Source organism: Thermochaetoides thermophila (assembly GCF_000221225.1).
Source record: "Thermochaetoides thermophila DSM 1495 unplaced genomic scaffold scf7180000011816, whole genome shotgun sequence".
Lineage (NCBI taxonomy): Eukaryota > Fungi > Ascomycota > Sordariomycetes > Sordariales > Chaetomiaceae > Thermochaetoides > Thermochaetoides thermophila.
Genome location: NW_006383032.1, coordinates 1069287 through 1083528, shown reverse-complemented (window position 1 = coordinate 1083528; position 14242 = coordinate 1069287). Strand labels below are relative to the sequence as shown.

At 53.2% G+C, this 14242-nt stretch overlaps 1 protein-coding gene across 1 annotated transcript; it reads right to left on the bottom strand.

Annotated features, from left to right (window-relative positions):
• Positions 1–63: 63 nt before the first annotated feature.
• CTHT_0023880 (uncharacterized protein) lies at positions 64–2778 on the bottom strand (the record flags this gene model as incomplete). Its single annotated transcript, XM_006692787.1, has 1 exon — positions 64–2778. One exon carries the CDS (start codon positions 2776–2778, stop codon positions 64–66), a length of 2715 nt encoding a protein of 904 aa, XP_006692850.1.
• Between the last annotated feature and the right edge of the window lie 11464 nt (positions 2779–14242).

The following is a 14242-nucleotide window of genomic DNA, read 5'->3' as shown; positions in this document are numbered from 1 at the left end:
CTGTGTACTGTTATAGTATATACCCTTCACATAACCAAGATCTGCCGTCTTGTTCACAGCTACTCAAATCATCCTGCCCAACAAGCCATTGCCCATGCCCGTCTCCTTCACTACCGATGGGAACAGCGAGTACTGACCCGGCGGCGGCGGAGTGCTGAGGCTGGTCGTCCGCGCGCGGCCACGACGCAAGGCCTGCTGAAGCGACGAGGGCGGCGGGACTGTTACCTTTGCCTTGGGCATTGGTTCATCCGAGCTGCTATTGGAAGTGATGGTAGCTGCCAGCCTGCGAAGGTTGGACTCGCTACCACGGTGCCTGAAGCCAGTGCGGTGCAGCGCCCGACTGAATGATGGTGGCGGCGGCGCGGCTTCAGTCGTCTCGGGCACCGAAGGCATCGGCATGTTGGCGTCGAAAGCAGGGAACGGCTCGGCCGCCTGCTGCTGCTGCTGCTGCTGCTGCTGCTGCTGCTTGTGAGCATCAATGTCGAGCGAGGCGATGCTGGCGCTGAGCCGAGTGTAGTCGGTCGACACAGTCGACGCGGTGGAATAGTGCTTGTCTTTAGAGGAAGAGCTGCTGTTGTTGATATCCTCGGCCTCAAAGAAGGCTGAGTTAGTGCTGCTGCCGACCGTAGAAGCGCTGGTGCGGTACCGCGCCATCATCGCAGAAGGGTCCATACTGCTGCTAGCGAGATGCGAGAGCTCATCATCATTATAGTGACCACGGAAGTCGGTAGGGAAGCCGGCGGCCTCGCGCCGTTCGGCCTCATACGCCATCATGTGATGCTGAAAGTCCATTGGGATCAAGAGAGACGGCGAAAGAGTAAAGCCGTGAGACTCCTTGAAGCTCGATGCGTCCGAGGACTTGCGGACGTGAGGATTCTTGCTGACGTCGGTGCGCGGCAGCGAAAAATTGGACACCTTCGCGTTGCTCAGAGGGGCCGGGGTAATTGCTTCATGTGCAGTCGCCGCGGATGAGATCTGGCTGGCTGGGCTCAGAGCGGGCACATCGAACTGTCCCGGAGTCAGCATATGAGGGGACCCCTCCTCCACCGCCCCTTTCCGACCTTGGGAGCCGTCCACGGGAGTAGCATTATCGCCATCCCGCTCCATCTCAAACGAGGGACGACTCCATTCGTAGTCGCAATCAGCCTCGCAAGCATGCTCATAACAGTAGTCGATATCGTCCTCCCAATCCTCCCGGGGCAATGTGTCGCACTTGCTCTCCATCAACGCAGCCCGAAGTGCCTGTTGAGCTGAGAACAGGTCAAATTTGCCCAAGGTGTCGGAGCCTTGGCTGTTGCGGCAGCTGTCGTCCTGGAGAGTTGAGAAGGCCCTAAGCATTGGCACAGATTGGCTGCTGCGCAAGGACGACGTGCCATTGCCGCTGTCTCCGGTCGACTTCTTGCCACCAAATGAAGCCTCGTCCTCCTCTGGGACACCAGGCAGCGTGTACTCGGACGAGCAGGGGAGGGGCCAGTTTGTGTCGTCGGCTGGCGGGCTCGTGACATGCGAGTAGCCATGCTCAGGGATGACGTCCATGTCAGGGCCTGGCGCATAGCCATACGATGTCGCTGGAGGGCTGGTGGTATCGACGTAGGCTGGGAAAGGTTGGGTGCCGCGGAAACCAGTGCTGGTCTGCGGCCTGCTGCTGTAATCGATCGAGTCAAACCGCTCATGTCGCAGGGAGGTACGGCTCGAACCACGTGGAGGAACAGAGGGCGCCATCGAGGGACAAGACGGTTCAACAGGGGACCTTGGCGGCCGAGGAGGTGGCACGGTGACACCAAACTGTTCCTGCGACATGGCACGGTGAAGACGCCTAGGCGGGTTCTTCTTCAGCACAGAAGGGGCACGTGAAAGACTAGTAATGGCCTTCACTTGCATCTCGGCAGCTGTAGCATCGTCATTCACTGCAAGGTTGTCTGACGAAAAGCCAGCAAAGTGCATGTCGCTCGACTGACTGGGGCAGGAGACTGGAGCTGGCGCTGTCCTGAGCTGCGTATAATTGGCAGAGGGACCATCCAGAGCTTGGACCTGTTCTCTATCCGTATGGGCAATATGCTGGAAGTTGTACGGCCCAGAGATGGTCAGCTTGCGCTCACGACCCTCCCCACCCTGCTCCTGCCTGGAGCCGCGGCGGATACCAAAGAGGGCGGGAATCGTCGACTCGCGGCCAGAGTTGAGAGTCTGGGAAGGACCGTCGGTGGCTGCGTCAGTCGAATAGATGGAGCTGGCTGCTGAGCTTTGCGCGCTGCTTTCCCTCCTCAGCTTGGGGCGGCGGTTGAAGATGGTCTTGCCAAAGATTTGCACGCTGTCCGGCCGGTCCTTGCTCGGCATCGCACTGGATGCTGAGCGCCCCGAGCGCCCCGATGACTTTCTCGAAAGCGTTCCCTCTTGACCTATTTCCCACAGGGGCTTGTCGGCAGAGGTCAAAGAGCGGAGGGATGAAGAAGCAGACGAACTGGCGTGGTGGCCGCGATGCTTCTCGTGCTGTCTATCATTGATGGAAGCCCGCCTCAGTTTGTTGCTCAGGTCGCGGATGTTCTCGGGGGACGGGGGCCCATCGAAGGCAGGATGATCGAGAAGATGGTCAATCGAGCTGGTCTCTTGCCGGGAGGCATCGGATAACGGGAGCGGCCGGAGAGGGGGCGGTGCTGCCAGCCCCTGGGGCCCCTCCAGACTTAGAAGCTTCTTCTTGGTCTTCCCCTTGACTCCCTTGGACTTGGGCCGCGTGTCACTGACCGTGTACACGGGCAGTCCGGACACCGCCCACATATTCATCTTGGGCAGTTATTCTGTATCGTTGTTGGCGTCTTCGCCGTCGTCGTTGGTGTAAGTGCGTGATAGTAGGTTACAGGTTGTCGTTGCTGGCTGTCGACAGTCGTTGACTCACTCGCGTCCCTCCCTACAACACTAAGACCGACACAAATACTCGTTGTTATTCAGTTTGCGTTCCTGTCCCTTGGCTTGCGAGGAGGGGATATGCCCGTCCGTGGCGTGTAGCGGAGGCTTGCCCGCATACGTATGGGGGCATCCGCGTTGAAGGTCAAAGGGCGGTCGAGATGTACGGCAAAGGCACACAGCAGAGCCCGGTCTAACGCATCAACGCGGGTCACGTCGAGCAAGTATGTGAATATGCGAGTATGTGGTATGTGGCGGGTGGGATTATTTTATTCTCAAGCACTGTGTAATCCGCAGTGTAGCATTAGCCGTGTCAAGATCAAGATGGTCGCCAGGCAAGAGGACCTGGGATCAAAAGCCAGGAAACAAGATCGACAGAAGAGTCTGTGGGGGAGAGGGACGGGACCCGGGGTGTCATATATTGCACTGAAGAGGATCTCGTGGACATTTGCACTGCTTTCCCCTTCCGATGCCAGCCCATGGTGCATCCATTCACTCCTCTGGGGGGGTGGAGGAGAGGGGGAGGGGGGGGGGGCGGCCAACGGCTTGGTGCCGACCGATGGCTTGCCAATGGTACCAGGCGGGGACCAGGGTAAGTTTCCACAGAAGGTCCAAGGCACTGTTGCACTCAAGTCGCGTTTTAGCTGCAAGGGGAGTCCCGGCGTGGTCGACAGTGGGGCTGGAGAGTAAAACGACCAGGGGCACGACGAAGAAAACTCTGAGCTCAGAAGTGCCCAGGGTGGGATGGTCGGTGCGCCGAAGTGAAGACCCGGCGCAGGGGTCCCGTGGATCCTGTCTTGATGCCTATCCTTCCAGGAACAGCAGCCCCCGGGCCCTTCATGTCTTCTGTGGTCCGGTCTTGGCCTCTTGGGTTGGCTTGGCGCAAACTTGGGGTGTTGAGTCTGCCACCGATCGTCAGTGCTGCCGGCCCATTCCCCACGAAAACGGTGCGTCTACCGTTGAAGCCTCCGAGATGGCGGTGCCCTTTCCGTGTGCTAACTCACTTCATACGACACGTTGAAGTTTCGTCCCGTGATTCTTTGGATCAACTGCATCGATTGCTCGGAGCCCCAGATGTGAATCGGAGCAATTGGACCTGTGAAGATAGTCTGTTGAATGGTGCCAACCAACCAACGCTACCCGCACCTCTCCAATTTCTTGATGCTGCCTAAGAGATCTCCCGTTCGGATGGACGGCTCATTCCTCTTTTCCCTGACTATCCCACCAATACCCCGCATCGCAGGAATTGCCTTGGCCTGTCAGCAGATGGGATGCCATCTTGCCCCGGGACAAGACCCAAAAGCACGGGACGAGTTGGGGAAATGCCATCGTGGAATCGGTCTGCTAAAAATCATGCCGGACAGTCACGGGCCGGAAAGAAAGTTGGGAGTTGATGGATCATGGTCGCACCAGCTAGCCAATATATTTCCGCAGCGATATCTCATTTCAATTTCGGGTTCCGCTCCAAGACACACAGCGAGAAGGACGTCCACTGTTCCACTGCACTGTGCTATATTAGAGCTCGAGAAGCTCTATACATTGCTTAAAGCTGAGCTGCTGGTGAAAACCATGGGACGGCTGGTAGCCGTCGCGGCTATATATGTGCATGGGGCTTCCCTGAAGGTATTGATGAAATTAAGCATTGATAGCCTTCAGCTGATCACGGTAAGCCTCTCTGCCCGGACAGGCGATAGCAAACACGGTTTTTTTTTTCAAAAAAAAATCATAGAGTCAGCCTTTTTTTTTCTATGGACGTTGGCAAGCTGAAGCAATGCCTATCGGATATGCTTGCGCAAGCCCTACCCCCTCGTTGCAGTGTGGCACCGGGACTGCAAGCGAGTAGCCGTCAAAGGTGCCAATATTGAGGAGCCGTGACACATTGCTGGGTTTTCGATGCTGCTTCCAGACGTCGAATGTTCGTCCCGGAAGTCCTAGGCATGTCGCATGTCGGTTACTGCCCGTCGCGAGTACAACGTCGCCTCGCCTGTGTGTGTGTGTGTGTGTGTGTGTGTGTGTGTATTAGTGTGCCTATACACACAGTACGCAACTTGCCGGCTCGGGACCCCGAAGTTACGCTGCGATAAATTTAGTCCTCCGACCAGCCTGATTCGTCGTCCTCATCGAGTACGTGCAGCTTATACATGCCGGTAAGTCTCGCTGGTGCCGCACATTCATTGAATTGTGGATGAGAATGAGACTCTCAATTACACTCTTGGAGAAACACGCTGGTCGGTTTGTGGCGACCACTTGCACACTCTCTCACATGCCGTGTGCCGCTGAGGCATATTTCGGCCGACTAGTCGGCGATGCAATCTTGAGCCGACGCGGCCTGCCGTCTTCCACGTGCAAATCGGCGCGGGCGCCCTCGTCCAACATGCTTGTGGCTGTGGCAGAGCCGGCCAGAGCTCCTTGCCTACCTACCAGTGCTGACAGGACTGGACGTGTGGTGTAGCGCGGTGTGTGGTCTGCGTGTCGGTGGTGTGTGCCTCTCTCAAACCTACTCTAGGCAGTTAGCGCGTACTACCATGTGCTCGCCGACTCGCCCCAGATCCCATCAAGATGTCGGCCAACCTGCCATCCGGAGGTGGTGAGCGCCGTGGTTCGATGCTTGGTGTGGGCTTCCGGCGTCCTTGGCTCTGGGGTAGGTCCCTCATCCCCGCAATCGAGCCAGAATCTGGGGCGCTCAAGCGGATGTTGGATCGGGGAAGCGGGACGCAAGCCAGACCCCAGGCCTGGAACACCCCGCCTGGTGAATCACCGCTGCGACATAGGGCCAATTGCCCATAGACTGTAAGGACCTGGGTTGAATGCGTGTAAGCTTCTAAACATGCTCGGCCAGTCTCCCAAGCTCGGCGATCCAATTTGCTAGCACCAAGCAGCATGCTGGTGGTTCGCCATCATCAGTATGTACGTAGTGCAATGTCTACTGCGAGCTTGGTCGGCGACTTTGCTTCGTACCGAGGATTCATGTGTTAGACCACCAATGACCACAGCTCCAGCCCACCAATCCATCCGCGTCTTTGCCACTACCTAAGTACTGTGTACGCAAACGCTCTGCATCAAGCCGAAACGCCAGTCCAAAGATCCATGGATCGCAACGGGCAGTTGACAAGCTTAGGTACATTCCACCCAGGTGGTCCAACCCTCCCACGTCCTTCCATCGTTCACCCACGATGGACATCGTGATTGCAAGCCCCCTCACTGGGGAACGGTTGGCCCAGCCCCAGCGCTGCGCACACGCTTTGCGCGAATTCAGTAAATCGAGCAACCGCCTGCCTGTCGCACTTGCGTGATGAACGTCTTCCCCCCTCAGCTTATCGTGCCCTCTTTCCTTCTGGTTTTGGACACGTCTGGTGTGGCTGCGTCGTCTCTCTTTCCTACCTCAATTCTCTCCTTCTCGATGCAGTTGGGAACCCCGCTCAAGATCAGGCAGGCCCCCGGCATCATCTCCGCATCGAGACCGGTTCTCCGTTTCTCTCCTGCGGCCGTTTTCACCAATTATCAGTCTGAGACTGGGAAGTCGAAATAGAGTTATCGCTCTCATGCGATCGGCCCCTGGCAGGTAATAGATGACCATTGTCTGCTTTGGGATTTGGATTTCCAATTCCACTGTCTAGCGAAGCAGCTTTCCAGCATGCCTTCTGCAACATCGCGACAGTGACGGGATCAAAAGAGAACCAAGATCCCGCAAACACCAACTCCAGCACCGGCTAAATTCCAATGAGGCTAGGCGGCAACAATACTACGGAATATGGTTCCGAAGAGGACGACCTCATGAGCGGGCCTGAAACCCGCCGTTACGTTGAGATCTGATTCCAGCTCTACGATGATCCTGAAGAACCCGACAGCCTCGTTCGCCCAGCCTTGGCTTGCATGTGTGGCGTCCAATGGCGAGCAAGGAAACTTTGGTGAAAGGCCCGTGAGGCTGTGGCTGGTGCAACAACCGATCTGGTTCTGAGAGACCATGGCAATTCCACCAGTGAGACAGCACCTGCATTTTTCTTGTTGTCTGATCCGCCGGGAGAGCGATGATAAGGATTTCATATTGTCAAGCCAAGGTTTGATTGCTCACGCGCGTATTAGAGGATCTCAGCGCCATCAGTAACTCCGTCACTTGGCAGCAAGTTTGCCTAATGTGCCCAATGACTTGCTTGCAAGCGCCGTCTCCTTGCAGAAACGATCAGCCCTAGCTCTGGTCATGTTCCTTGCACTGCTTCCCTCCACTACGTACACTGCATGCCATGGGAGGTGAACCTCGGAATCAAATTTGAACGAGCTCCGGTGATTTGGAAGCGGCACAGCAGTATAGACTCGGTTCAACTCACCTCGGCACCATACACTTGCTTACCTAATGTTCACTCACCCAACCCCCCCAACCCTAGCCATACCTCTCAGAGCTTGGATCTTCGAGCCAGCGTTCTACACTACGTATACAAACTACACCAGAAATACGGCACTGTGATGAACAGTGAAATCCATAGTCTAGGCATCCCAGTTACCAGTCGTCAGATCAAGCCAAAGCCATAAACAATCGACGACGGCAACGTTTTCTCTATCCAGCACACCGAAGGTCTAATGTCTAATGATTGCTGATCCTTGCAGTCTGAACCAAGTTGACAGCTCCTTGCACGGATCAGCGCCCGTTCTGTTCTCCAGCTCCTGTTCCGCCATCCGGGGGTTGAATTTGGCAAATGACACTCTGCCAAAATCCCGATGTCTGTTTATCAAACATTCCCTGGTGACGTTCTGGCTGGACGACAAACACGTCACCTCACTACAAAGTGCCGCTACGTTGTTGCCTGAAAAAAAAGAACTGTTGACGACAGGATGTCTGGTTTGGATTAATCTCTCCATCGGGCCGGCTGGGGAAAGAACACCTCTTCCCTTTCTACAATGTTGGCAGCCTGCTCTCAAAGTCGGGCCGTCCCAAGCTGTCATCAGATCATCAGGCTATACTTCAGGTCTGCAAATAACCGTCTACACGACCTGCCAACAACATACCCACTGAAACCAAATTCCACAGACTGGTTATTTCTCGAGAAGCGCCGGTGGAGTGTTACGGAGCACCAACAACATGGAAAAGAGTAACTTCGGCGATTACTTGGTGGCCAAGCCCGTTCTCCTGCCTGCACACAGTGCATCCATGTTGCGTACGATACTGCTTCCCTGGTGTACACAGGCCGGTATTGTTAGATGGCCTTTGGACCAGACTGCTCCTTATCCGTATCTGCAGATGTGACACCGATGAAGCCGGCGGAAATGGGAGAGGAACGAAGGAATCGGGCCGCTGCCTGCAAGGACAGTATCGGGGCTCGTTTTCAGTCCAAGCCTCATGCTCTTGCTTCAACTCTTCGCCCATTAACCCCTGGAATTCATCCTTCACAATGATTACTTGCACGACAAACAACTTTTTGTCTATAGCACACGCTACGGAGAAAGCCTAGCCTGTCACACGATTATCAGATCTCTTTGATAACTCCCTGATATATTCGGATGGACCGATGGGGGTTGATCCTGTCAACCACGAACCCCCGGCCCACTAGACCCAAACAGGCAAAATTCAAGTGACCGGGCTACTTTCGTAAGTTCGATCCCACCACGCCATTCCCGCTGCGGAATTGTCCCTTGCAGCAGTGGCGACCCCTGCAGAGAGCCATCAACGACCAGCAAAAGTAGGAGCTGGTTGTCGTTCCACTTCGAAACATCCAGCAAGATGTACACAACATCTTTAATCCTCTAATGAGATGGCCTTTGGCTCCGTCATCATTTGAAATCGCACACAGCTCTTTTTTTTTCGATTGGAGAAAGGATCTGCGAGAGAGAGCTGTACCTGCATATGGATCACTTACACCGCGGCGCAAAGAGCAAGCGCGCCAGTTTATTTGGCAGCTGGTTGGTAGAAAGGGTTGCGACGATAGCCTAGCCGGCACGGCTCGAAATATTACAACACCACTACGTTTACACCGCCAAAGCCCCTCTTCCTCGGTACCGGTGATTGGCGAATGAGAAAGCTGACCGGCCCCGGCAAGAGGGATGCAAAACCCCCAAAGCACCGAGTCCTTAACGCGTCGTCTTGCGATGCCGACCCTCAAATACCCCTCGTCTCTTCACCTCCTACCCAAGAAGGCAGTTGTCATCGATACAATGACAATCACATCATCTGCCCTGAACCGGCAGCTCTGTGTGTACATACTGCGACCTCAGGTCTGCCCTATGAAACAAATCGGGTTATCATGATTAGTACCTATCTGATGGGTATTTGATATGTCTTCCTTGTAGAGAGGCAGGCTTCTCTTTACAAGAGATTCCCATCTGGTATCAAGCGCTCTCAAGAACCCTACCTTGACCTCACTGTTGGCCGATACTGCTCCTAACTATCAGACGGAAGGAACTTTGAGGTTGAAGAGGAGGATTGCCCGATTTAGTGGCAAACATGAATTTGAAGACCATCCAGGCTCGCCTGTTGGTCTTGCCGGAGAGCACGCTGTCGATGCCGGTCAGAGGTGTGAGCGCGAAAGCGCAGTAATCATCCTTTGATCAGGGACAATGCCTTGTATCAGTGGCTCTTGTGGTGTAGAGAGCCACTTGCAAGTCATTTGCAACCAAACAAGTACCACCTTATGTAAAGCCGTCCATCCAAGGAGGGTTTTAAATCCTTGTAAGTAATAAGTAATTTTCTGCTCGTTATCAGAATTTTAGGCATTGGCCCCAGCCGTGATATGCTTATTGGTTCGTCTTTGTTTCTTGCCTTCTGCCTTCTTTCCCATGAACATCTAGTCACAGGGTAATGATCCAAGCTGCTGGCGAGCTTGCCAGCAGCATGGGCACCAGAATCAAAGCGGAACTGCTACATACACGATGCAGAGAAGATCCTCGGTACTTGAGTCAAGGGATATTGATTGGCGATTCCAAGACAGTTTTGCTCCTCTGAAGATCCACCAATTATGATCAAACCCCACCAGGACTGCAGTTGTCAAGCTGAGGAGGCAGATGCTCAATTGCTGTCGCGTGAAGGGAAGCATCCCTTTGCAGCCGGTAGGAGAAAATACACGGAATCCATTGGCAAATCAGCGCTCACCTTCCTCGCAGAGTGCAGTTTGCAAGCAGTTCCGGTAAGTTCGCGAGACACACACATACAAAAAAATTTTTTTTCGCTTGTATGCAGATAAGTGTAGTTACAAGGGCTGACAAAAGGCTATGATAGGTTATATGTTGGTGAAAGCTCTGTACAAGCTCAGGAGATTGCTGCAGAGCTCCGGGCCCGTATCATGACACTGTGCAGCACATCCCGGCAGTTTCTTTTCAAGTCCACCGGCTTCGACCCGCGGGACCGGTACACCAGATAGTCTCGGGCCCAGCCTGGATTCTTTCCCTCGGGACATGTGCGGCCGGGGCCGCTTCCGGAGCTTTGCGCTGAGTCAAGCCTCCACAGACAAACTAAAATCGCCTTGCCAGGTAAAAGTATACGAGGACCAAAAAGCAAAGGTGCTGGGCATGATTTGAAGCAGAATAGCACTGGCTTTTTTTTTCTGGTGGTTACTGGCCCAGTCATGAAAACTTCTGATAAGTCTCTTACTGGTATGGATATGTGAATAGTTTGAACCATTAACTTCGCCTTTTTGCTTCCTTTCACAAGCTTTCAGACAGCGGAAGTTTAGGTGACAAGACAAAGATCGTCAAGCTATCCGCCTGTGACCAGGACCCTTGAACAGACAAGGGTATTAAACCCTGTCAGTGGCCCAAGCCCCGCCAATTCTCTCGTGCTTTCGCACCCCACACCCTGGGGCTTGGGCATGGTGGTGGTTATCCTGATGATATCACCGAGCTGCTTAATGTGTTGTTACTGACAAGTAATCCCAAGCATCGAAGAGGCTGTAAAGTTCGCATTCAATCAAAACGTTAATCCATGTCTTTTATATAGTTTTGCAAGCACCTCTCTCTGTGTATTCAAGCTCATGGAGAGGTTTCGTGCGGCTCAACGGCTTTTAATAATCAAAGTTTGACCTGCAGACGCACTAACAATGACCCCGGCACCAGAACCTCTGCAATCCGCCGTCGGTGAGGTCGGGCTAACCTCGACCAGCAAGGTGCTCACCTACTGTACACGCAGCCAACCAGCGACCCAATACCTAATGCGCTAGCGCTTTGCTCCGTTCCTTCTCCTGCAACCTCTCTCTTGGAAATCATGAGAATTACCTCAGCAGGCGGTTCCCTGAGACATTCTTTACGCTAATCCATCACGCGCATAGCAGCAGACACAACAGCAAAGAAACTCGCTCACTTCAGCGGGGCATGGTGCTGGCTTCTTTGCGGCGTCAGGCACGAAGAAAAAGGCCAAGATCGTCAGAGAGAGCGGTGTGACGGACAGAAGACAAAGGCTTTTTTTTTCCCAACCTGCGCCTGCAGCAGTCTGATCGTCGAAGCCAGCGCCAGGGACCCGGAAAAGCCGCATGCCGACAGCCAACCGCATGTGCCGACTGCTGGCAAGGCTTGCGAAGCAAGAGAACAGACTCTACGGCTAAGCCAGAACACGTGAGATGTCCAGACAGCCACCTGGAGATCACCGAAGTCGTTGCCTCAACGCGTCATGTTCTCGAAGGCTTCTTTTCAATTGTATCTCCCATTTGTGGTAAAACTAACGTTGGCACTATTTTGACTAGTGACTCGGAGTTTTTCCTGTCCAAAATTATCACACAGCCCTGCACAAATTGACAATCAAACGGAAGCTCCATCGAAGGAGCCCAGCGAAACAATAGAGTTCGTGTTGTCCAGATGTTTTCCAAACACAGCAGGTGGCACAGCACCAATGAGAAGAGAGGAACAACTGCTCGGAGCTCGTTCCATCCACTTTGTTTCGTCCACAGCTCACTTTCAGGCTTGGGTTGTTTTCCCAGGGTGGAGTTCTTTTTTTTCGCTTAGGAACCCTCCACAAAAATAAAAATTACCCCTTGCCTCGCCCAGCCCCGACCCCTGGCGACGGCGACAGTTGTCGCTGGGCTACTGCGCGGGCACAGGGCTGGGCAGAAGAAAACACCCGAGGGCATCATCAAATCATCTTCCCCCACGATTCTAGCCGAGTGCGAGCCGCAGCAACCCCGCTCGCTTGCCCATACGGACGGTAATTGGCACTGAAAAGACCCGCGGATGATGAAGCTGGAGATATTCTGTGTCGCTTGTTGACAATTGAGCATGAATATGAGCCAATTCTTCCAACTGAGGATTGAAAGTTATTTTGGCTTCTCATCGACCTTACCCTGATGACATAATAGCATCAAGTCTTTGTCCTCGGCTGCAATTGCTTGTTTTCTTTCGGGTTGTTTCAACTCTAAAAGACCTGTCAATGAATACCTAGGTCAATGGCACGGTGTCATCTTTTTTGCTCCAGATGCTACACTCTACATACAAGTGGGTAGTTGTGGTGTGAACCAAGGCTACATACCGTTACCTGATGTAGCGTCAAGTCCACCTCAACTTACCTCTGACAGTGTTATTGTCTGCAATGGTTTCCCTCCCGAGGTTTCGTCGTCTTGTTTCAAGAAGCGACTGCCACTTGTTGACCCTACATACTTGCGTACAGCATGTTGTTTGCATGCCGCAACAGCACAGCTGTCCTCACCTTGCCCGACTTTACATCTGGTGTACTTTTTCAAAAACAACAACTGGACCATCGATGCAGTTCCCTCCATCGATGGTGAACAGACTCTGTCGGCATGTCCAGTTCAATGTGTTAGTCAATGTCGGTGCCTTAATAGATGTCTGTGCTCACACAACGGCTGACAATGAATGGACGACGTTCCATGGAACACCACCATGAAGCTGTCATGGTCGGCAGACCACCCGCGCGCCGCGCGGCTGCGGATGCTCCGTTAGCGTCTGTGCTTTCCTGTGTTCATTCCGGGGTATTTGCTTGTGTGTTGATGCTACCTACCAAAGTTGGATATATTTGGATTATGTACAAGCACATCTGTAATCCGTACTGTATAGGTGACTGTTGTAAAGTCAGTGTGTATACGGTGCTTGTTGGCGATGATGTTGGAAAATAGGAGTTCCTGACGGAGTTCATAGTTCGCTGCAAGGAACAATGGAAGATCTTCCTGTGGCGTCTGTCTACGTGGGGGGCACAGTTCACGATAGCGGCAACGCAGATGTCGGCTTCGTCAACCCTAGTAGCCTATCATATGCGAAAAGGCTGAGAAGAAAGAACCAAGGTTAGTCGGTGAATTGATGGTTGGTTGAATTGGCAAGACCACTTCCCAAAAAGAGAGGGTTTTTTTTGTTTTTTTTTTTTTGGCGCCTTGCAACTTTCTTTTTGCTTTCCTTGTTCGGAGGTTTTCTACCCATCTGCCAATTATCATCACTGCAGCCAGCACAATCCAAAGAAGGCCAAGAAGCGCACACCCCTCTCTTGCTGGCTGCTCCCATTGGAAAACTTACTGATTTCCCTGAGGGTTGCAGAGTTGCGGCATGAACATGGCTTCACGGGAACTATACCCATCTGCAGCAGAGCATTGGGATGGATTGCGATCCTGGCATTGCCTTGCGTTGCCTTACGCTGGCTCTTCTGCCCGGCATCTCGTCTTGATGGTGCGTCTCAGCCATTTCCTCTACCCTCTCCGTTCAAAAGACAAGGTTTGTTGGTAATGTTTATGATATTACATAGCTATCTAAGAGTTGAATAATTCCGAGACAACGGCCTGGTTCTTGGCGCGGCTGTTTCCGGAGACACTACGCACAACAGCGTGTTTGGTTGTGGGGAATTCCTCACCGACTCTCTCTCTCGAGCCTTGATGATGGTTTTCAGCTGACTGATAGGAACGTCGGTCTTTGTTCTATTCTATCAAACTTTTCTGTGGTAGCAGAAGATGAAGAAACAATGAAAGAGCATGTTAAAATGGAAGGGAAGATCAGTGGCAAACATCGATTGATCATCTTGCATTGGCCTTTCAGCCCTCCAGCCTACCAACGTTGCGATTGTGTAAGCCGTGGTCTGAAGTACAATTGTGTATAGCTGTGCTGCCTACACCACGATACTTATCCACTAACAAACTTGGCGATCATACCCTAACAATCCCTGCGCATCACCGTGCACTACGATGGCCAAACAAGGCCTGTCCTGGACTGTTTTCTGCCGTTTTGTTCCGTACACTAACTTCGTACTATGCTCCGGCTTTAAGTTCCCGTCTTGAAACCTCATCCAGTGACGTTTTGACAGCAGTCATAACGTCGTGCGGTTATCTGTCGATTCTAGCTACTGGCCTTATCACTCAGGGCTATGACATGATTCTCTTGTGCGCAGCTTGTTTGTGTCATACCTATCAAGAGAAACATGTTCGTGGCCCTGGTT